The 23,996-nt window shown below is 46.2% G+C and overlaps 1 protein-coding gene across 4 annotated transcripts in view; it reads right to left on the reverse strand.

Annotated features, from left to right (window-relative positions):
• CRACR2A (calcium release activated channel regulator 2A) overlaps positions 1-23,996 on the reverse strand; it is a 953,477-nt gene that overhangs the window by 338,361 nt on the left and 591,120 nt on the right. For all 4 annotated transcript variants that reach the window (XM_069228394.1, XM_069228393.1, XM_069228396.1 and 1 more), the window contains one exon: positions 15,504-15,599. In XM_069228394.1, coding sequence (XP_069084495.1) covers positions 15,504-15,599 — 96 coding nt within the window. The remainder of the gene's footprint in view (positions 1-15,503; positions 15,600-23,996) is intronic.

Here is a 23,996-nt window from a genome sequence, read left to right on the forward strand (position 1 = left end):
TGATGTACTATCATGCATGGAAGGGAGGGAAATGTGAGTGTCATGTAGGTTCTGTATGCTTAGCCTTCAGAGACCAGGGCCTTTCAAATACATCTCCCAGTATAGGACATAGGCCAGGCTGTAGGAGAGTCAGTGTGGCTATGCAACTGTGGCACTGTGCCAGATTCTGTTGTGTGGCCAGTATGAGGCTCTATTTGCAACACTTGCCCTGAATTCCTCAGACCATTTACTAGATTAGGAATGGGTGCTGAGATAAATCCCAGAACTAGTTCATATGTGCATTTTGTATCATTGGCAAAGTGTGTCTATGACTCATGACAGGTCCCTTACTCCCACAGCTCTGTTGTCACATTCACAGAAGTCATATTTGTCCTGCAAAGGCTTATTGCACAAATGACAGACAATGTATGTAGTGAGTAGATTCCTGGGGAGAGCATGACTTGTAGCCCCATAGCTTGGTTACATAGCATAAATTGTACGATGCATAACTTTCTATGTTGGATGCCATATCTGTAGTTTAGACGCATATGTCCAAAGGAGTGTTCTGTGGTACTGGTACATATCACAGAATCCTACCCTGAAGTGGCATGAATCTGCATTTCGTAGGCCACATGTCCACATATGCACAGGGAAGACACTTTCCGTACCCACCATGCTAGCTCTTTCATTGTCACTCATGTGTAAGCATGAAGTCTGTACTATGGTAATTGCCTGTAGGGACTGTATGCAATGAGTCAATCTTGCAGAGTATAAATGTGTTGGTCCAGTCAAGCCTAAGGACTTTACCCTTCAGAAGCCACATTGTAGTGTTGTGGTTCGCATCATGGTACATGTTGAAGGAGCATGGGCTACCTGATGTCAGTAGGTTTCGTTAGTCACTGTAAGCCATGAGTAGGGTTGTGGGCTAGTCTGCAGATGAATGCAAAAGTGTGTTGTCCTGTCCCTCTACTTATTGACATGTATGCTTTACACTTGTGGTGTGATGACAGTTTTTTGCTTGGTGTTTCTGACATGTGTGTGATACAACCATTTGGGCAATAACTTGTGTTTGTAATCGCTTGATTTGTCACTTGCATTCATACAGGTGAACACCCATCAGAAAAAGGAGATTTGGACAGCCATCACCAGGAAAGTACAGACCCTGGGAGTCCTCAGCTGTCAGAACTCTAACTGTTGAAAAAGGTGGGAGGACCTGAGACGCGGGGCCTGGAAGTTTGCAGGGGTCCTGCTGGGGCTGTCTTCCCAAAGTGGGTAGGGAGCACATTGGACCATGACCTCCTTATTGGCCTGCATTCTGGCTGTGGCGTACCCAGACCTTGATGGGTGTTTGAGGAGAGCACAGCAGCCAAAAGGGGGTGAGTACAGGGAATTTTCCTGCCTGTCACATAGCCAAGTTGATGTGTTAGGTCCTGCCATGTTCCCCTGATGCTTGGGGATGAGCCAAGTGTGACACACTAAATGAGTAACTGTTTGTGTAGATATGTAATGTGGTGCATACTGAAGTACCTTGCCTTTTATCCCAGGGACCCAGGACACAACTGGGTACAATCCGCAAACAATTTGCTCTCCCGGCACAACACATGACTGTGTATGTTGATCAATCAAGTAATGTTTGTTGTTGTTCTGGGTGTAAATTCTACGCTACAGACCACTACTCCTCAGTTGTTACAGGCCAAAGAGAAAAAGAAGTGATGAATCACTGTCCTCAGCCATGTGCCTGGTCGAGTGAGCAAATTGGCATCTGCTGCCCCAAAAGCCACTTGTCTTCAGTGTGTGATGAGTGCTGGTGCCTCACTTCTGTCTGTCATGTGAAGGTGGCCATCATACATGTGACAGAGCATACATTGTTCTTTGGGTGCACCTACAGATCAGAACTTTCCCTTGTTAAGTGGGGAATGTCCATTGACAGGAGTTATGTGCCATGACTGTTCACAATATTCCTTGTGCCTACATGTTAGCACGTGCCCCTTTCTCCCTTTCTCTTTTGATAAAATGTGTACACTGCTGTTTCATGCATGGTCTACCTGTGTTCATTGGAAGATTTCTGTATTCCTTCACATACATGGGTATGCCAACATGTGTTTTGAACAGGACATATACAATTGGGCTACTTATCATGTGGTGCCACAGATCGGAGTGTATCGCCATTGATTGTTGGTTCCTATACCCTCACCCATAACTGAATGTCATTTGGCATGTGCCGCAGTAGCAATGAGGGAATGACAGGTATGACAAGAGTTTTTACCCACAATGTACATTTCCATGCCATTGATGTGGCATCATGTGGAAATGTGCACTGCACATTTATAATGGGTAAGCTTTGTTACCCGACTGTAGGTATGCATCATGGAGTGACTTGCAGTTATGCTGGAATCACATGTGGTTGGGTACAACCATTCATTCACATACATCTGAGTTTTCAGGACCAAAATGGGACAGTGATGTAGCTTTTCATTGGACAAAATGTTGAGGGACTTCTACAAGTACTTGCAAATCTCTGGGCCTCTCCAACATACGAAGGACTAATGGTGTAATCAGAGTATGTCATTGTAATGGGCGGCAGACAGTAGTGATGATTTCCCTGGGGCTTCCATATTCATTGAGCTGTGGATTTTAGAGACATATCTCCTTGACAATTTTCAAATTTTTTCGACAATGTTAATTTCCATGCCAAATGTACAGTGTTAGAAATTGGGTCTTAGAAGTTGGCAGTCAGGTTATCCCCCTGTCCAAGCAAGGACTCTCACTCTAGTCAGGGTAATTCACACACAATCCAAATGATCCTGTGCCCACCCTCTGGTAGCTTGGCACTGAGCAGTCAGGCTTAACTTAGAAGGCAATGTGTAAAGTATTTGTGCAATAAATCATGCAATAACACAGTAGAACACCACAAAAATACACCACACAGGCCCTCATTACAACCTCGGCGGTCTTCACAGAAGACCGCCGAGGCTGCAGGCGTCAGAATACCGCCATTTCTGGCGGTATGGCTGGCTCCCTATTTTGACTTTTCCACTGGGCCAGCGGATGGTAACAGTGTTACCGTCCGCTGGCCCAGCGGAAAAGTCACATCAACATTGCCGCAGGCTCGTTATAGAGCTGGCGGCAATGCTGATGTGCAGTAGCACCTGTTGTGCATTTCACTGCCTGAAATTCGGGCAGTGAAATGCGTGATGGGGCTATGCCTGGGGGGCCCTGCACTGCCCATGCCAAGTGAATGGGCAGTGCAGGGGCCCCCAGGGACACCCCGAGTTCCCTTACCGCCAGCCTTTCCATGACGGTGTCTGCCGCCATGGACAGGCTGGCGGTAAGGGTATTCGAATGCCCTGGTGGATTACGACCGCCAGGACCGCCATGGCGGTATACCACTTGTCGTGGCAGTGTTACCATGGCTGTACCGCCGCAGTCAAAATATGGTGTCCAGTACCGCCAGCCTCTTGTTATAATGAGGGCCACAGTGTAAATATATTATATTTATCTGGTAAAATGCAGGTAAAAAATGATTAAGGTGCAATAAGTATATGTTGAGATATCACTGTAAAAAATGATATAAAGTGTCTTTAGTCTCTTAAAAGCAATAAGTGTCTCTTGCAAGCACAAAGTACCTGGTTTGCATACAAAATCTCCGCAAGGAACTGCATAGGAGGAGGTGCGTGGAAAACAGGGAGGTGTGCGTTGATTTCTCTGGTCACACACAGCAATGCGTCATTTATTTTTCCTGCAGGGAAGGCTTTGCGTCGATTTCCGGTGCTCGATCTTGGATTCTCTTCAAGTTGCAGGCTTTTCGGACGCCCCGGGGACGCTGCGTTGAAATACGGCGCAGGCAAGACGAAGTCACAGGGGCTGTGTCGATCCGGTGGGTGTTACGTGGAATGTTGTACCACACAGCAGGTGCTGCGTCAATTCCTCTCAAGAAGTCGGGCTGCGTCATTCCGGCTCAGCTGGGCGTCGATCCAGTAGGCCGTGCATCGTATTTCCGGTCGATACGTTTCCGCTGCGTCAATCTTCTCCTTGCGAAGTCGGGCTGCATCATTCTGGTTGGGCGTGCATGAATTTTTCACACTGCAGGCTGTGCGTCATTTTCTGCTGGCTGTGTGTCGATTTCTGGCGCACAGGGAGTTCTTCTTGCAGGAATGAAGTCTTTTTGGTCCTGAGACTTCAGGGAACAGGAGGCAAGCTCTATCCAAGCCTTTGGAGAGCACTTCTTAGCACAGACAGAGAACAGCAAGGCAGCAGGGCAACAGCAAGGCAGCAGTCCTTCACAGAAAGCAGTCAGGAGAGTCCTTTGGGCAGCCAGGCAGTTCTTCTTGGCAGGTTGCAGCTTCTGGTTCAGGTTCTCTTCTCCAGGAATTGCCTGGGTTCAAAGGGGCAGAGGCCCTGTTTAAATACCCAAATGTGCCTTTGAAGTGGGGGAGACTTCAAAGAGAGGCTTAGAAGTGCACATGGTCCCCTTTCAGTTCAATCCTGTCTGCCAGGGTCCCAGTAGGGTGTGTGGCAGTCCTTTGTGTGACAGCAGGCTACTGTTCTTTGACATGTAAGTGTCAGGCCCTCCACCCTCCCAGCCTAGGAAGACCCATTCAAAATGCAGATGTATGCAAGTGAGGCTGAGCAATCTGTGTTTGAGGTTTGTCTGAGTGAATGCACAAGGGAGCTGTCAACTGAACCTAGGCAGACGTGGATTGTAAGGCCCAGGAGGATTAAAGTGCTCACTTTCTAAAAGTGGCATTTCTAAAATAGTAATACTAAATCCAACTTTACCAGTCAGCAGGATTTTAAATTATCATTCTGGCCATACTAAATATGGCCTTCCTACTCCTACTCCTTTCAGATCAGCAGCTACCACTCAAACAGTATATGAGCGTAGCCGTAGCCCTAATGTTAGCCTATGAAAGGAGCAGGCCTCACAGCAGTGCAAAAACGAATTTAGAAGTTTTACACTACCAGGACATGTAAACGACACAGGTACATGTCCTGCCTTTTGTCTACAGAGCACCCTGCCCTATGGGTTACCTAGGGCCTACCTTAGGGGTGACTTATGTGTAGAAAAAAGGGGAGTTTTAGGCTTGGCAAGTACTTTTAAATGCCAAGTCGAATTGGCAGTGAAACTGCACACACAGGCCTTGCAATGGCAGGCCTGAGACATGGTTAAGGGGCTACTTAAGTGGGTGGCACAATCAGTGCCTCAGGCCCACTAGTAGCATTCAATCTACAGGCCCTGGGCACATATAGTACACTTTACTACAGTCTTATAAGTAAATTAAATAATCCAATTGGGTATGATCCAATGTCATCATGTTTAAAGGGAGAGAGCATATGCACTTTAGCACTGGATAGCAGTGATAAAATGCACAGAGTCCTAAAACCAGCAAAAACAGTATCCAAAAAGTGGAGGGAGGCAGGCAAAAAGTTAGGGGTGACCACCCTAAGGCTGTCAGGTCTAACATGTAGTTTATCTGAGCAACATTTGCACTATCTCCATGACTCCATTAGGACAAATAACACATGGTGAATTGTGCATTGTTGATATGTTTCCAGTGTAACATGAATATTTCCATGTCACCTTCTTCAGGCTACTGTACTGCTCTCAGTGTCGAGACGGGCCCCTCACCTGAAAAGCAGGATGTCTGCAGGGGCGATGGTATGCCCCCGACCTCCTGGAACACCTCTCTGCACTTCCTGGTGGACACAGAAACCCCGGCAGGTGTTCCAAAAGGAAAGGGGGAGTGGAAGAGAAAGATACAAAACACTGCCACGTCTTGCTGGTCCAGCCAGGCACCCTGTATCTTGGGGGGGGGCAGGTTGTTGTTGACAGAGTGTTAGTGGAGTTAGTGCACTCAACTTTCTTGAAACTGAATCTCACTTTCTGATATGGGCAAGGGAGCAGTAGAAGAACACTGGGATGCTCCAGCACTTTTCTTGGATAATAATAACTGTTGGCACAATTACTAACACTGCATTACCAAAAACCCAAACTGAGTACCATAACAATAAGTACTGCGACACTAGGGCTGGCTTCACAGAGATTCACTGTTGCACACCACAATTAGAACTGTGGTTGCACTTATCATGCACAAGAAAGACAAACAAAGGCATTCATTATACCACATATAACTTTCCTGCATGCATAGGGTTAAACCAAAAGGAACAAAAACAATCCAAAAAAATACAAATGTCCACTCTGGGTTTAAACAGTTAGTGTGGCACAGTTTGGTTTGATTTCACTGTGTGTATGAAAAACCCTGCAAAAGCAAATTCCTCAAAACTGAAACACAGACATGAATGACACAATTTAAATCCAAGAGTTTATGCTAATAGAGAAAGAAAAGTCACGTAAATGCTCTTTTAAAATTGCAATGTCACTTTTTGTAGTACTTGAGTGCAAGCAGATTTCCTGAAGCACATTTAGGCAAGTAACTACAATAATAATGGAAAATGTTCAGAAATGCATTTGTCTCTTCAAGATAAGCACTCTGCTAAAATACCAGGTCTGAAATACACCAGCTGTTCTAGCAAAGCGCGGCGCTCAAAGAACAAACTTCCTGGAGAATACTAGTCACTTAGCTGCAGTCTTTTCCAGGGTGCTGGAGGAATGCCTGGTGTCAGCTAGTACAGGAACAAAGAAAAGAATTGCCTTAAAAGTCCTGAATACGAGGATGACAGCTGGGGCTAGACTGCCAAATCAGATGCTGAGATCAGGAAGCAAAACAAAGCCAAGCAGGGAGGCATGCTTCACTCTGCTATTTATAGCCAATCAGGAAAGCAATTGAGTTTCCACATGTGGATGAGTACCCACACCCAATTAGAAGCACATGTCTATACCACACCCAATTAGAAGCACATGTCTACACCTGCTCACATTAGCAAACAAGCATTGGTAAAACAAGCATTAATAAAACCAATTGTGTAACACAGCACATTATGTTTACTTAGGAACATGAAGGTTTAACCAAGAACAGAGATATGATTTAACATTAATCCCTGGGGATGCTGACAGATAACGCAGGAGGCCCCTTGGGGATTCCTGACAGTCAGCAGCATGACAGGATTTTGGAGCATCGTTTCTCATTGTTGTGTTATTGTGTATGTGACAAATGGATGTCTGCATGACCTTGCGTGGAATCTGTGGGGATGAACTTACCATTGGCCAACTATTGTACGACAACAGGTAATTGAGGTATGCTGCATGCGGAAGATCATTAAAGGTTATTTGGTCTCCTACTTATTCAATGGTTACTGTGTTGCACAACTTCGCCAATGCAATTGTAGTTGTCTGAGATCATGATTTTCCTGTGGGCAACTGTTGACAGTTCATGTGGCATGCATGCATATGGTGTGGTACATGTAGGAGCCACTTTGATGTAGTTTTTTGCTAAGGCCTTCTTGACATCATGGTACTGTTTGCTAATCACAGCTGTTGTTCAAGTGTGATCAGAAACATGTGGTGACCCTATTCCTCTTTGTATTTTCAGCATCAGCCATGGCAAGCAAAGGAAACAGGGCACAGCCAAGGGGCGAAGCATCTGGCCATGGTACCTCCAGTTATGACACCACCAACACAGAGGGACCCAGTGGCATGGAGGGTGAGGGGTGTGCCACAGATGAGGCAGCATCAACCTCACCACTGGATTCTACCTCCAGCGGCCACTCCCCAGTGGTGGTGTACCCATCAGGACCTGCTCTGGCACCATTCTTGTCTGCCAACCCCAATTCTATTGCCACCCTCCCTGTTGCTCCCTACCCAGTTGGCTGTGCCCACTCACCCAAGAGGGTGGGGGTCTCTACTGCCCCAGGAACTTCGGCCCCAGTCCCTGTTACCCCTGCTACCCTGAGTGAGGAGGCTATTGACCTCCTGAGGAGTATCTCTGTGGGGCAGACTGCCATTGTGAATGCCAACCAGGGGTTGGCAAGCCAAATTCAGCAGACCAATGCTTTCCTGGAAGGTGTTCATAGTAACATGTCTGGCCTACAGAGATCTTTTCAGGTTCTGGCCTCCTCACTGACGGCAGCCAGCTATTCCCCACTTTCTTCCCTGCCTCCACCTCGTTCTTTCCAGTCTAAATTCCCTATTTTTCTACCTGTCCCAAGCATACAGACACATCCGCAGACAGCCACCTCAACACACACAAGCAGCATACATCGACACAAGCACCACAAGACATACCGGTACACAGGTACTCAACATTCACCCACAGACACTACATCAGCCACCACTTCACCAGACACCAGCACAACCCTACCCGACCCACACACCACATCAGCATACCCACATACACCACGACACCCAGTGACGCATCCACCACAAACCACCATACACCAAGACAACAGTTCACAACCCACAGACCTGCACACCTCAGACACCATACCCCTAAACAACCAGCACAACACTCACAGATACATCCAGCACATCAACCATACCTGCAGACACCACCCCAAGGCACACAGACACATTCACCACATCAACCATACCTGCAGATACCACCCCAACACACACAGACACATCTACCAAATACACCATATCCTGCAGACACCACCCTAACAAACACATCCACCACATCCAGAATACCCACCGACACCACCCCACCGCATGTTGTATGCATACAGTTGTGTGTGTTTCACCCTGATTACTGATCCATTTGCTGTTGTTTGCAATATCTGACTTTGGGAGCAGTGCTGGTGTCCCCCATGACTCCGACTGTGGACACAATGACACGAGTACTTGGTGTGCTTGGTGCTCGTAGCGTGAGCCCCCATATCATGTGGATGACAGCATGATGATCTGTTGTTGAGTGTAATGACTCAGGTAGGTTTGTGTTCTTACTCTCTGTTGCATCCACAGCAGTGTGGATTTTAAGTTCCATCAATGAGCAGCGGCAGGATGTGTGTGATGGTCTCCATGGTGGCATGTAACACTGCCTACAGGTGAGCTGCATCCTTTGTACTCTCCGTTTCCGCCTGCTGGAGCATGGTGGTTGGGCAGCCACAGTCACATTGGCGGTGTGCAACATCATAATGTATACCGCAGAAACACTGGCTCCGTCAGCCTGTTTGGCCTGTCTCGTCCCCGTGGCCGACGGCACAGCCTGGCGGTGTCGGCGGGACCGTGGCAGTCTTTGCTCTATGGGACTGCTAACAATGTAATACGGTGGTCCAACCGCCAAGCCAATGCCCGCCGGGCAGCCGCAATGGCAGTGCTCAGACTGCCAAACTCGTAACAAGGCCCTATGTATTGATTGCAGAACAAACAACAGGATTATAGTTAAAAATAGATAGCAATTACCTTAATTTGTTCTCATAGTTAAATGAGATGTTTACTAAACCTGATAGCAGAGGAGCATATCAATTATGTGGTGTCAGAGGATGATAAAGCAAAAACTGCATTATGCACTGTTTGGATTGTATAATAATGAGGTCACGTCCTTCACGCTCTGAAGCTCTCCAGATGCCTTTGAATATTTTCAGTGATGAAGCCCTGACAATTTTACAGGATAATTTGTATAGATGACAACCTCATTTACTCAGCTTCTGTGAAGACACATGTACATTTTAAGACAATGTGGCAGAGGTAAAGAAAATACTGTCCTTTTGCTTATTTAGATTAGTAAGTATTTCACAACATTTCAGTTGAAATTTGGGGATATGCAATGACGTAGAACAAAAGGTGCGGTTATAGTTATCTCATGAAGTGTTCTCGCTAGGCAATCAAAATACATAGTTTTTGCAGCAGGGAGCTTGCTGTCAGCTCTAAAACTTGCAGACTGTGGTTCCATGAAACTCATCAAAAGACAGAACTGGATGCAGAGAAGAATTCTAGTACAATTCTTGTGTTTAAGGATTTTTAATTTTTTACTGCACACCACTACAGGAGTCATTCATTGAGGATTACGCACCATTACTCCTGCACCTTGTTGTTTCTACCTTCAGTACCAGTGAAAATGATCCTCATTGTTGTACCACCTTTGATCATCTTTCCTATTGATTGAATCATGGTATTAGCATGAGCTTTTCAATGCTGCAGTTCACAAACCTGTCCCACTGAAAATAATTTGATCAACAAAGTGTATCTGTATGACTCTGAAAGTAGGTCCCAGTGTTCTGGGTCACATTGCTGTGAATGGGTGTGCTGTTGTGGTTTGTGTATTCATTCCAGTTTGTGACACAAAGGGGCTGAGGTGTGGACAGGATGTACCATCTCACCAGTATGGCTAGTGGAGGAGCTCTTCCCTGTCCCATTTACACTTCAAAGGTTTTGCCTCCAGCACACCCAAAAAAACCTGACATTAGTTTTCCTCAACTTGCTGAAGCCTTGAATGGGGAAAGGAATAACTTTCAAGAACCTGATGTCAGGAGAGTAGGACACAGTGTTCGCCCACACACAACGACTGGCACCAGGTATAAATATTGGACCTCCAGAGCCACTCATCAGTACACACCTGGCCATGTGGACATTACAGATGAAAGGAATGCGCTGCCACCAGAGGACTACCCTGCTGCTGCCAGAGGCCGGCCTTGCTGCTTGAGGACTTCACAGCAGACTGATAGAGAATACTAGACCTGCTTAACATCATCCTAGACTTACCTGAGTGACTCCAAGGCTGAGCTGGCTGACCTCCTGTTCTGCTCTACAGGGACACCTTCACAAGGATTCACAAGGATTCTGGCTGTGGCCTGAGTGGGCCTCCACCCCGCCTCAACCAATAGTCCAATTTCTTACATAGGTGATAATGTGTTCTGTTAGCATAAAATGATTTTACTGCACCCTTGAGCTCCGGCTGTTTTGTTTTGCGTTAGGGTTTAGCAAGAAACAATAAGTGGTTTCATGTAATACTCTGTTCTTTTCATATGTACAAGTGCAATATATTTAATTCATTCCATTTCAATAAATTGAAATGGCATAGTAAATTATTTAAATTGACATCAATGTTGATCTTTTTATGATCGAATTCATTATGCAAAATAAATAAATACACATATACAGTACAGTCACTGTGGGTTTCATACCCACAGGTAACATGACACCTACCCAATAAAAAGTTAAAGTGGCATCAATCTTTTGGGTTACTAGCCGTCCATAAAGAGAGATATACAGGGACACCATGGTGCTTAGAAACAAACTTTTTTTGTTCTCTTTAATACCATTCACACAAACTACACTAATTAAAAGACACTTAACTAAAAAGTGTATTTATTTCAACAGGCGAACTCTGGTGTTCAGCACATCTAAAATAACCACACAGAATATGATTAAAAGAAAACTAATGTAAGTTGCAAACAACAAGAATAATACAAATATTTCAGCTATTGTTAAAACATCATCTAAACCTAACACTTTAAAACCTACTTCTATGCGCTTCGCTAGGAGTTCTTGGAGTAGCATAACTTGTATCTAGGTTTTTCTACGGAGAATGAGCACATTGCATACCTATTTACAGCAAAACACTGTAATTATCAGGAGTCCAGGAGGCCGTGTTCCCTGCAAAAGGGAACCATTTGTGGCATCATCATCATCAGCTTTTCCCAGCTTGATGTTAGTTTTTAGTAGAAAGTACGATACTGCAGCATCTGTGGCAGGCAGGATCTTCTCTAGCAGTATCTTGTTTACAATAATGTGGGGCAAAGGATCTCTCCTGACAAATGGTGAAGTGTCAATTCCTTTTGTACTATATCTTATCTAAGATAAGGAATGTTTCATATAACCAGTGAGCTATTCTAATATGTATTCTTTTAAAATAATGTTGTGAAAATATGACAATTCAGACTTAACAGTTTTGTCTGTTGTTCTTGTTTGACCTCAAAATTCAGATAACAAGGCATAACAAGGTATCTAAATGGCTTAACGCCAAACATGCTGATGAGTCTGCAAAAAGATAGAAAATGGAGCTTCAGCCTACTTAAAAATTAAGGCCCTCATTTCAACCTTGGCTTGCGGCCTCTGCCGCCCAACAAGGTTGAACCGCCAAACGGCCGCCTATGCGGCCGGAAACCCGCCGGCTGCATTTCAACATCCCCGCTGGGCCGTAACATTGCAGCCAGCTGCTAATGGAGCCAGCGGCAATGTGGCGGTGCGGCGGGTGCAGCAGCATCCGTCACACTTTCCACTGTCTGCCAAGCAGACAGTGGAAATCACGATGGGGCTGTGCTGGGGGGCCCCTGCACTGCCCATGCTGATTGCATGGGCAGTGCAGGGGGCCCCAGGGGCCCCGGAAGTCCCCTTACCGCCAGCCTTTCCATGGCGGTGTCTACCACCATGGACAGGCTGGTGGTAAGGGGAGTCAAAATCCCCAGGGCAGCGCTGCCCTGGCGGATTGTGACTGCTGGGACCGCCATGGCAGTATACCACCGGTCCCAACGGTGTGACCGCGGATGTGGCATTTCGGACCGCCAGCCTGTTGGGGCCAGGGTTAAAATGAGGCCCTAAGTCTGGTCTTATGTATTTATGTCAGTGGTCAGGAGAAGGCAGCACTGACTGACAGAAGACTTTACTCCTGTTATTCAGGCCACCTCAGTCTTAGATAGAGAACAACTCAAGAGAAAGGAATCTGTAAAGATTAAGACAATTTCAACAGAGTATGGAACACTGAAGCAGAGAAAGCTCAGGCATAGTTATGGGCCAATACAAAAGGGATACAGAATCATAAAATTAATTATACAATCCCACTAGAAAGGGTGATCTGTAGTGAAACTCACAACAGAAGGCACTTAACTAAAGCATGGAATACATGCTATTAGTGTCATGACTAAAGAATGTACTGTCCAGTAATCAGTAATGTAACTGCAAAGGAGTTCTTAATCCACATTAAGTGGTCCAATGAAAGGCCATAATGAGCTGAAAAACTAGATAGGACACAAGGCATGTGAAACTCGCTCAGAAACCTGGACAGCATACCCATGTTCATCAACATAGTGTGTACATTATTAAAGCCACTCATTGAAGTGGACTAGCTTCAGAGCTTTCTTGACCAGCATCACTTCCTTTCCCTTTTCCAATGATGTTTTAGGCCTAGACATGGTACTGACAGCTTAAGTCGACTTTTATCCTTCTGGACATGTATGTATACTTTGATACCATGGCCACGTGCAATACTTTTGTTTAGGCTCTCCGTCTTGGCTAATGCTTATTCTTACAACTTAAAATGGTTGCTTCTTTTTTATCAGGTAGGACTTATCTTTTTAAAGTATAACCATTCCTTCCCAACTCTTCTGTTATCAATACAGCATTCCTACTGGCTCCTCTGTGTATTGCACAACTAGCCATACAGCAAAACGTAAGTTAAAATAACTCTGTTTAGTTCCAGTTGATCACTGGCGATACTCAACATCGCATTACAGAGAGAGGCTCTACTGAAGACATCTCTCCATTCCAGTCTTGTCTTCTGGCAGAGTTAAGAAATGGATGAGATGTATTTTCTTGCAGTTGAATGTTGCCAAAACAGAGATCATTGTACTTGTACAAAACAACCAGGCCTACTCAAGTGTGACCAAGCTATTACATCTCTTCTCCCCCCATAAGGGCTGGATTTGCTTTGTGTTCCCAAAATAAATACCTGGGCATTATTTTTCATGTCAATGGACATGCGGGGTAAAAATCAATGCAGTAGAACCTAATTGCCTCTTTATTTGCCATTCCTTAATAAAAGCACTTCCATGCTAATCTTTAAGAAACCATTAACTGCTTTCTCCACTACACCAATACCATGTATGATGGTCTGCCGAACATCCAAAGCCACAAGACCCCTTTAGGAGTCTAGGCATAACTTGAGTTGGTTTCTCATAAACCTCTGCATCACCTCCACAGTATGGTACCTGACAGTCTAACTGGGTTGGAGATGTGGGGTAATGTCTAGAGTTCCTGACTTTGTAACTGAGGAACCAGGTTCGAGTCCTGGCTGATCATCCTGTGATTCTGTCCCAATGGCTTAAAATTCCTGTGCCTTTAAAAATGTGTGACATCTGGTTCTCTTATGAAGCACCTTAATGCCCTAGGGCCAAGTTCGTGCTGATATCAGCTAAGATCACTGATATACTTCTTCTCTGGTCCCTCGGTGCACCATTAGCAATTTCAACTGTACCCTAAGATCAGGCTTGCTATAATTTGTAAGTGCCATTTCGCTAGCCATGCTGCCCTCATCAGGAGTAACCTCTCTAATTCTGTTTGGACACATAGTTGCCTGACCTCCTACAAATATCTGCTCAGGACACAATTGTGATTCTGTTAGACCACCAGTGCAAGAAGTTCCTACCAGGTTTTTATATGCTTTGCAAGCGTGATTAACCAGTCAGTCAGCCAACTGTTATAGGTAGAACGACTACTTAGTGCAGTTGATAACTAGTCGGTTATGGAGGAGGAGGTCCGCACCACAGCTTAAAGGCAGCAGAAATCAGAAAAATAAAATTATAATAAAAGTATTTTATTATTATTTTTTCAGTTTAGCTAATCTGTCGAGTCTAGGACAGGGCGAGGTGGGGCCAGCATTTTCTGTGTCAACAGAGAGGAGGAGTGGTAGGTGCACTCTAGGGCCCGTATTTATACTTTTTTTGCGCCGCATTTGCGTCGTTTTTTGACACAAAAACGGCGCAAACTTGCAAAATGCCATTGTATTTTGTAAGTTTGCGCCGTTTTACGTCAAAAAGCGCCGCAAATGCGGCGCTAAAAAAAGTATAAATACGGGCCCAAGTGTGCATATCGGTATGGAGAGCTACCCTTAGCTGGCCAAAGTGGCATGTGCACTTAGAACTCTCCAACCAAGCTGTTTTGTACAGTCGGGTGGAGACCAAGCGCAGGCTCCGACTCCCTAACTGAGCAGCATTTCAGGCTGCCCAGGCCAATCCCAGCACTTATCCCATGCTGGGTTACAGCATGACAGAAGCATCTGGATTGGGTGGAGAGGGGAGCAAGCATAGACGCACAGAGGCGGCAGGTGAGTATTTTTTTTATTATTATTACCTCTCTACTGCCCCCCATTCCACGCGCTGCTACACCAGCCCTCCCTGGCAGCAGCCACCACTGTTGACAACACCGCTGATGTACATCAGCACTTCCTCATACTGTAGGCTACAATTCAGTAGATGAGCTCAGACATGACATGGACAGCATACACTTATTACCAAACATAGGTACCTTAACAAAAAGCATATTTAATTAACAGAACACATTTCAAATTCGAAAGTATCCTATTTATAACACAGAATGTCAACAGGAAGAGGTATTATCTGAACAATTTCCAAATATTATAAAAAATCCTGACCAGTAGAAGAGATGTTTTGATGGCACTGTCATCCCAAGAAGCATTTATATGTTGATCTTTGATGTCAAGAGCACTATTGATAATGGGTAGTAGCTTTATGATGGACTCTCCGGCCCCACTGCAGAATGGCATTTAATCAATAAAAGCAAAAGCATCAGAGCAGAAATACTTTTAGCCGGCAGCACAGCACAAAACTCAAGAGGCAATGAGAGGCCGAAGGGACGACAAGGTGTTTTTTGTATTGTGACAAGGAATCATTACCCTTTTCTGTCGTTTGGCAATTTGCTCCAGTTCTTGTTCTTTGGCTGTAAGTTTTTGCTCCATTTCTTGACTTCGTGATTGGAAACGTTCACTATCCTACAAAAAAACAAACAAGGAGAAATTAATGCGTTTTCACGAAGGAGCTTGTTGTGCTGGGGGCTATCAAGAATCCTCCTGAAAAGCAACAGCGCATGCAAACTAACAAATACTGATTAGGGTAAGTAAGTGAAAATGCTGGCGATCGCTTTAAAACGTGCTATAGACTTCAGTTCCATCAGGGACGTCCCGTTGTCAGACAAACCCCAGTGCTGGGCGCGCAGAGAGGAACCTCGCTGTCCATGTTGTCATTGCTTGCGGGGCCCATGGATGTCTTTGGCCTTGCCCTAGGGCCACTCTACGCTTGTAACTACAACATCCCTTTAACCTTTGTTTTTTCAGAGAATTTTAAATTGGTTTTAATGTAAAACAACATTATCACAATTCCTAGCTTTCAAACCACTTTAAGCTTTGTCTTTTTCAGTGACTATACACACACAGACACACATATATGCAAATGTGTGTGTGTCTACACTGTATGTGTGCTTCAAACATCCCTATATTTGTCGTGCTTTGAGAGCCCCACGTTTCTTAGTCCCACATACAACGCCTCAGAAAGCAGGGTGGTTCTATTGGTCGTATGAGCACTAAACAGCGGCTCCAAATATTAATCTGTATATCAAAATGTGTCTCAGTTTACCATTCAGTAGCACACAATTACTTAGGACTCACTGCTATCGTTGTAATTGTGGTTTTAAAACAGTACAACCCTGCAGGCTGAATAAGGGGGCAGTTGCTCACCACTGTTTTCTACTCCACAAGGCCATCCTTAGAATTCATCCTGTAAGGAACTGTTAGAAATGGGGTTTTTGGTTGGCAGTCAGGTTGCCCTCTGTCCAAGCAAGAACCCTCACTCTAGTCAGGGTAAGTCACACACAATCCAAAATCAGCCTGTGCTCACCCTCCGGTAGCTTGGCACGAGCAGTCAGGCTTAACTTAGAAGGCAATGTGTAAAGCATTTGTGCAATAAATCATACAACACCATAGCATAACACCACAAAAATACACCACACAGTGTTTAGAAAAATATATAATATTTATCTGGGTATCTTCAGGTCAAAACGATCAAAGTTGCAATACGAATTTGTAAAGATATCACAGAAAAGTGATATAAAGTGTCTTAAGTCTTTAGAAAGTAAACAAAGTCTCTTTCAAGCACAAGTACCTGGTTTAGAGTGTAAAAATCTCCTCAGAGGGCCACAAAAGAAGAGGTGCGTGGAAAAAGGGTGTGTGCGTCGATTTCTCCCCAGCACACACGGACTTGCGTCGTTATTTTCCACGTGGGGAAGTCGTGCGTCATTTTCCGGTGCGCGGACAGTCTCTTTTCGTGGATCGCGGGGATTACCAGATGTCCCGGGTCTGTGCGTGGATTTTCCTGCTTGTTTTCCGGCTGCACGTCGTTCTGCGGGGCTGCGCGTCGAAATTACGATCTCACGGCAGGCGTCGATTTCTCCTCTATAGGTCGGGCGGCATTGTCCTTGCGAAGCCGTGCGTCGGATTTTCGGTCGGCCCAAGAGCGTCACGTCGATCAGCGTCAGTGTGTGGCGTTTTTCTCGCCGCGGAACAAGCTGTGCGTCGAAATTTTCGGCGCACGGAGCGTCCAAGTGAAAGAGGGAAGTCTTTTTGGTCCTGAGACTTCAGGGAACAGGAGGCAAGCTCTATCCAAGCCCTTGGAGAGCACTTTCACAGCCAGACAAGAGTTCAGCAAGGCAGCAGGCCAACAGCAAGGCAGCAGTCCTTTGTAGAAAGCAGACAGGTGAGTCCTTTGAGCAGCCAGGCAGTTCTTCTTGCAGGATGTAGTTTCTGGTTCAGGTTTCTTCTCCAGCAAGTGTCTGATGAGGTAGGGCAGAGGCCCTGTTTTATACCCAAATGTGCCTTTGAAGTGGGGGAGACTTCAAAGAGTGGCTAAGAAGTGCACCAGGTCTCCTTTCAGTTCAATCCTGTCTGCCAGGGTCCCAGTAGGGGGTGTGGCAGTCCTTTGTGTGAGAGCAGGCCCTCCACCCTCCCAGCCCAGGAAGACCCATTCAAAATGCAGATGTATGCAAGTGAGGCTGAGTACCCTGTGTTTGGGGTGTGTCTGAGTGAATGCCCAAGGAGCTGTCAACCAAGCCCAGCCAGACGTGGATTGTAAGGCACAGAAGGATTTAAGTGCAAAGAAATGCTCACTTTCTAAAAGTGGCATTTCTAGAATAGTAATATTAAATCCGACTTCACCAGTCAGCAGGATTTTGTATTACCATTCTGGCCATACTAAATATGACCTTCCTGCTCCTTTCAGATCAGCAGCTGCCACTTCAACAGTGTATGAGGGCAGCCCCAATGTTAGCCTATGAAGGGAGCAGGCCTCACAGTAGTGCAAAAACGAATTCAGAAGTTTTACACTACCAGGACATATAACTACACAGGTACATGTCCTGCCTCTTACCTACACAGCACCCTGCTCTAGGGGTTACCTAGGGCACACATTAAGGGTGACTTATATGTAGAAAAAGGGGAGTTCTAGGCTTGGCAAGTACTTTTAAATGCCAAGTCGAGGTGGCAGTGAAACTGCACACACAGGCCTTGCAATGGCAGGCCTGAGACAAGGAAAAGGGGCTACTTAAGTGGGTGGCACAACCAGTGCTGCTGGTCCACTAGTAGCATTTAATTTACCAGCCCTATGCACATAAAGTGCACCTTACTAGGGACTTATAAGTAAATTAATAGTCCAATCAGGTATGATTCAAAGTTACCATGTTTTAAGGGAGAAAGCATATGCACTTTAGCACTGGTTAGCAGTGGTAAAGTGCGCAGAGTCTAAAAACCAGCAAAAATGAGGTCAGAAAAAGAAAAGGAGGAAGGCAAAAAGTTTGGGGATGACCCTGTCAAAAAGCCAGGTCCAACATGACCCCCTCCCAGCCTAAAGCCAGGGTAGACTAATCAACACTCTGCTGGACTTCCCTGCTTAAGGCGATAGAACATGGACAATGGCCCACTACTGCAGGGGCACTCGCCAGTTCTACACCTTTCTGAACTCAGAGAGGCTTCTTTGTCTATACTCTCTGGGGCCACTGATCTGGACCATGGGGAACTCTTCTCATCTCCTGAGGACCCCACCTGTACAGCTCCTAACTTTAATTTGCTTACAGATGCATCCCAGTATGCAGACAGTATCACCATGGCCAACAAAGTGATGTGGCCCATTCCATTCCTTGGGTCTGACTTCTGTCCCCAACCCAGGGAAAACTCTGCCCACAAGGACAGAAACCAACAGATGCCACTGACAGCTGTCAGTGTTATGAGCCAGGCCCCTGACCATCCACTGCTAGGTGGAGACCCTGAGGGGGGCCGTTGGCTGAGCTTCTCCTCCAACTGGGGGGCTGGTAGGGAGCTCCCAAGGGATTCCTGTAGCATCCCCGAATGGGGGGTAGTAACCCCAGGGGTCTTGCACCCCTTCTCCACTCTCACCAGGCCAGGGGTGGGTCCCTGATACTGGTCCCTCAGCCCAGGGTCTGTACTCTGAGGCTGAACAGAGGACAGGGCTGAGTCCTTCCTCCCCATGCCTCCCCATCGGGGCTTACATACCCTCCTCTGGGGAGTGGTACTGCCAGACATCCGAACTGTTAGGGCACCCTTGGGGGTTGGCCCTCTCAGCTCTCCTGACACTAAGGGAAACTCATTCCCCAGAATGCAGTCAATGGGCAGCTGGGGACTAACTATGACCCGCCTCTGGGTCACCTCCCCACCCCACTCTAGGGACACCCGGGCCATGGGGCGGAAGAAATCTTCCCCAATGGCTGGAGTCACTCTATACACCTGTCCGGTGTACTGCTCTGGTGACACTAGTCTCTCCACAATCATGGTAAGACTAGCCCCTGTGTCTCTCAGAGCGGTGACTGGGATCCCATTCACTCCCACCTGGTGGAAGTGACGACTCCCACCCTCAGGGATCACCAGTTTGCCCTCTGAGTCCACCTCCCAACTAAAGGAGATGAAGGCATGGTCTACGACCTGCCCCTGGGGACTACATTCCCCTTAGGCCACATGGGCCACCCCTGTAGAGGTCCCAATATTGGGTGAGCTCTTTGGACAGACAGAGTCCCCCTTCCTGTGTCCTATCTGGGAATACTCAAAGCAGCGGGTTTGGGAATGGGATGCTTTGGGCCACTGCCCACAAGAACCCCCACCCTGTTTCTCAGATGAGGTATGGGAACCCTTTCTTCCCCCCTTACTCTGGGACTCGTCTGGGTCATTTCTAACCTCCCCATCACTTTGTTGGGGGGAACCGGAACTACCCTTCTCGGGGTCACTCCCAGATACCTTTTTGGACACTCTGGTGCTTGCCCAGAGGTCTGCCTCCTCAGCAAGCTTCCTGGGATCAGTCAGCTTACTATCCACTAAGTGCTGGCGCAACTCTGTAAAAGTAGTATTAAGCATATGCTCTCTCAGAATCAAGTCATATAAACCTTTATAATCAGCTACTTTGTTGCCCCGCACCCATCCATTCAGTGCCTTACTGGAGAAGTCAAAGAAATCTACCCATGTTTGTGTGGTTTGTTTGGTGCTGTCCCTGAACCTCTGACGGTATCCCTCAGGGGTCAGCCCAAACTTGGCAAGTAAAGTGGCTTTCTGAAGTGGGTATGTGTTTTGATCAGGTTGATCCAATGTGAGGAGTGTATCCCTCCCCAATGGCGGTACATAACCCCACATAGCTACCCCCCATTGCCCTTCAGGAACCTCATGAGCCCTTAGTGCAACTTCATAAGCAGCTAACCATTTATCTATGTCATCTCCCACCACAAAACTGGGCACCACATTTTTGGGTATACGAACCTTCTTTTCTCCAGCAGGTCCTGTCAGTATGCTGCCACCATTATTGCTGGATTCAGACTGTCTTGCCTTGATCTCCAGCTCCTTGAGACTCAGTTCATGAGCCAACAATAGTTTCTTTTCAGCCAAAGCTCTTTCAGCTTCCATCTGTTTGGCTGCTCTTTCAACTTCCGCTTGTTTGGCTGCTCTTTCCGCTTCCGCTTGTTTGGCTGCCCTTTCAGCTTCAATCTGTTTGGCTGCTCTTTCAGCCTCAGCTTGTTTGGCTTCTCTTTCTGCCCTTCTCTCCTCCTGTTGAGCCTCAATTTTCAGTTTTGCCATTTGCAATTGGAACTCCCTTTCTTCTCTCCTTTCCTCTGCGGTCAGGCTTTGCACAGAGACACTGCTCCCTGGTCTGGAAGGGTGCACAATTGCAGTGGTAACACCATCCACAGATAGTGAAAATTCCTCTGAGGGGCCATTTTCTGGCTCCTCTTCCTCATCATCCTCTAAATGTGCTTCTGCCCAGGCCCTCAGCGCCACTTGAAAGTCCTCCTTTCTGGAGGCCCCTTGGGTGGGTACCCTCAATGCCCTGCAGAATCCTCTTAGTTGTTTGACCGTACATGTATCCAACTGGAGTAGGTCAAAGTCCCCTGTCTGAGACCCAGTCAGAGACATGTTGAGTGAGGATTTAGTTTTTGAAAATTGTCAGAAAAAAAAACGGATTTGCAAAAAGAGATAAAAACCAAGTTGACCTTCAACTGTGGGTAGGTAGTGAAATACTTAGCTACTGTATGTCACTGCACAAATACAAGTCCTATCCCACCGCTGCCACCAATGTTAGAAATGGGGTTTTTGGTTGGCAGTCAGGTTGCCCTCTGTCCAAGCAAGAACCCTCACTCTAGTCAGGGTAAGTCACACACAATCCAAAATCAGCCTGTGCTCACCCTCCGGTAGCTTGGCACGAGCAGTCAGGCTTAACTTAGAAGGCAATGTGTAAAGCATTTGTGCAATAAATCATACAACACCATAGCATAACACCACAAAAATACACCACACAGTGTTTAGAAAAATATATAATATTTATCTGGGTATCTTCAGGTCAAAACGATCAAAGTTGCAATACGAATTTGTAAAGATATCACTGAAAAGTGATATAAAGTGTCTTAAGTCTTTAGAAAGTAAACAAAGTCTCTTTCAAGCACAAGTACCTGGTTTAGAGTGGAAAAATCTCCTCAGAGGGCCACAAAAGAAGAGGTGCATGGAAAAAGGGTGTGTGCGTCGATTTCTCCCCAGCACACACAGACTTGCGTCGTTATTTTCCACACGGGGAAGTCATGCGTCGTTTTCCGGTGCGCGGACAGTCTCTTTTCGTGGATCGCGGGGATTACCAGATGTCCCGGGTCTGTGCGGGGATTTTCCTGCTTGTATTCCGGCTGCGCGTCGTTCTGCGGGGCTGCGCATCGAAATTACAATCTCATGGCAGGCGTCGCATCGATTTCTCCTCTATAGGTCGGGCGGCGTTGTCCTTGCGAAGCCGTGCGTCGGATTTTCGGTCGGCCCAAGAGCGTCGCGTCGATCAGCGTCGGTGTGCGGCGTTTTTTTCGCCGCGGAACAAGCTGTGCGTCGAAATTTTCAGCGCACGGAGCGTCCAAGTGAAAGAGGGAAGTCTTTTTGGTCCTGAGACTTCAGGGAACAGGAGGCAAGCTCTATCCAAGCCCTTGGAGAGCACTTTCACAGCCAGACAAGAGTTCAGCAAGGCAGCAGGCCAACAGCAAGGCAGCAGTCCTTTGTAGAAAGCAGACAGGTGAGTCCTTTGAGCAGCCAGGCAGTTCTTCTTGGCAGGATGTAGTTTCTGGTTCAGGTTTCTTCTCCAGCAAGTGTCTGATGAGGTAGGGCAGAGGCCCTGTTTTATACCCAAATGTGCCTTTGAAGTGGGGGAGACTTCAAAGAGTGGCTAAGAAGTGCACCAGGTCCCCTTTCAGTTCAATCCTGTCTGCCAGGGTCCGAGTAGGGGGTGTGGCAGTCCTTTGTGTGAGAGCAGGCCCTCCACCCTCCCAGCCCAGGAAGACCCATTCAAAATGCAGATGTATGCAAGTGAGGCTGAGTACCCTGTGTTTGGGGTGTGTCTGAGTGAATGCCCAAGGAGCTGTCAACCAAGCCCAGCCAGACGTGGATTGTAAGGCACAGAAGGATTTAAGTGCAAAGAAATGCTCACTTTCTAAAAGTGGCATTTCTAGAATAGTAATATTAAATCCGACTTCACCAGTCAGCAGGATTTTGTATTACCATTCTGGCCATACTAAATATGACCTTCCTGCTCCTTTCAGATCAGCAGCTGCCACTTCAACAGTGTATGAGGGCAGCCCCAATGTTAGCCTATGAAGGGAGCAGGCCTCACAGTAGTGCAAAAACGAATTCAGGAGTTTTACACTACCAGGACATATAACTACACAGGTACATGTCCTGCCTCTTACCTACACAGCACCCTGCTCTAGGGGTTACCTAGGGCACACATTAAGGGTGACTTATATGTAGAAAAAGGGGAGTTCTAGGCTTGGCAAGTACTTTTAAATGCCAAGTCGAGGTGGCAGTGAAACTGCACACACAGGCCTTGCAATGGCATGCCTGAGACAAGGAAAAGGGGCTACTTAAGTGGGTGGCACAACCAGTGCTGCTGGCCCACTAGTAGCATTTAATTTACCAGCCCTATGCACATAAAGTGCACCTTACTAGGGACTTATAAGTAAATTAATAGTCCAATCAGGTATGATTCAAAGTTACCATGTTTTAAGGGAGAGAGCATATGCACTTTAGCACTGGTTAGCAGTGGTAAAGTGGGCAGAGTCTAAAAACCAGCAAAAATGAGGTCAGAAAAAGAAAAGGAGGAAGGCAAAAAGTTTGGGGATGACCCTGTCAAAAAGCCAGGTCCAACAGGAACCAATACACATAGTCCAAATACCCTGCGTGTAAATAAAACATTGCGCGGGGCATTACCAAACATAAACATGCATGAACTGGTGAAGAACTGCCACTCGTCGATAATTATTTAATATTAATGCGTTACAAACTGTTAATAAGATTTTAGCCCTTCAATTTAGCTTCACGTTAATTGTTCTACATGAACACTCAGTCCTGATCGCTCCTTACTAACCCTTGGTACATTTTGTACATAAGAGCTAAAGACATTTTTCATAATGCAGTTCCAGGAGGTTAGCTTTTCTCTAAAAAGAATGGCAGTCCTGGCAGTAATTAAACAGTCTAGTCATTACATTTTTGACATGCCCAAGTTAGACCTTTTAGATCACCTAAATGATCAGTCTGGCCCTATTCATCTGTGATGCATCCTCCACATCTCTCTTTAGAAGCTCCATAATTGGAATAAAAAATAATCCATTAAAAATGTTATTTGTCTTAGCACTGCGCGTTCATTTTTTGTAGGTGGACAGTCTAGAAGGTTGGCTTATTGAACAAATAAGGGAGGAACAAATTAGCAAAGACTATAAACAATGGATCACGGAAACAGCATATTAGCTCTAATGCATTTGTAAAAATAAAAATAATGAATAAATAAAATAAGCGCTGTCTTTCAGGCTCGGCACTACTGCTGTT

Source organism: Pleurodeles waltl, chromosome 4_1, assembly GCF_031143425.1.
Source record: "Pleurodeles waltl isolate 20211129_DDA chromosome 4_1, aPleWal1.hap1.20221129, whole genome shotgun sequence".
Lineage (NCBI taxonomy): Eukaryota > Metazoa > Chordata > Amphibia > Caudata > Salamandridae > Pleurodeles > Pleurodeles waltl.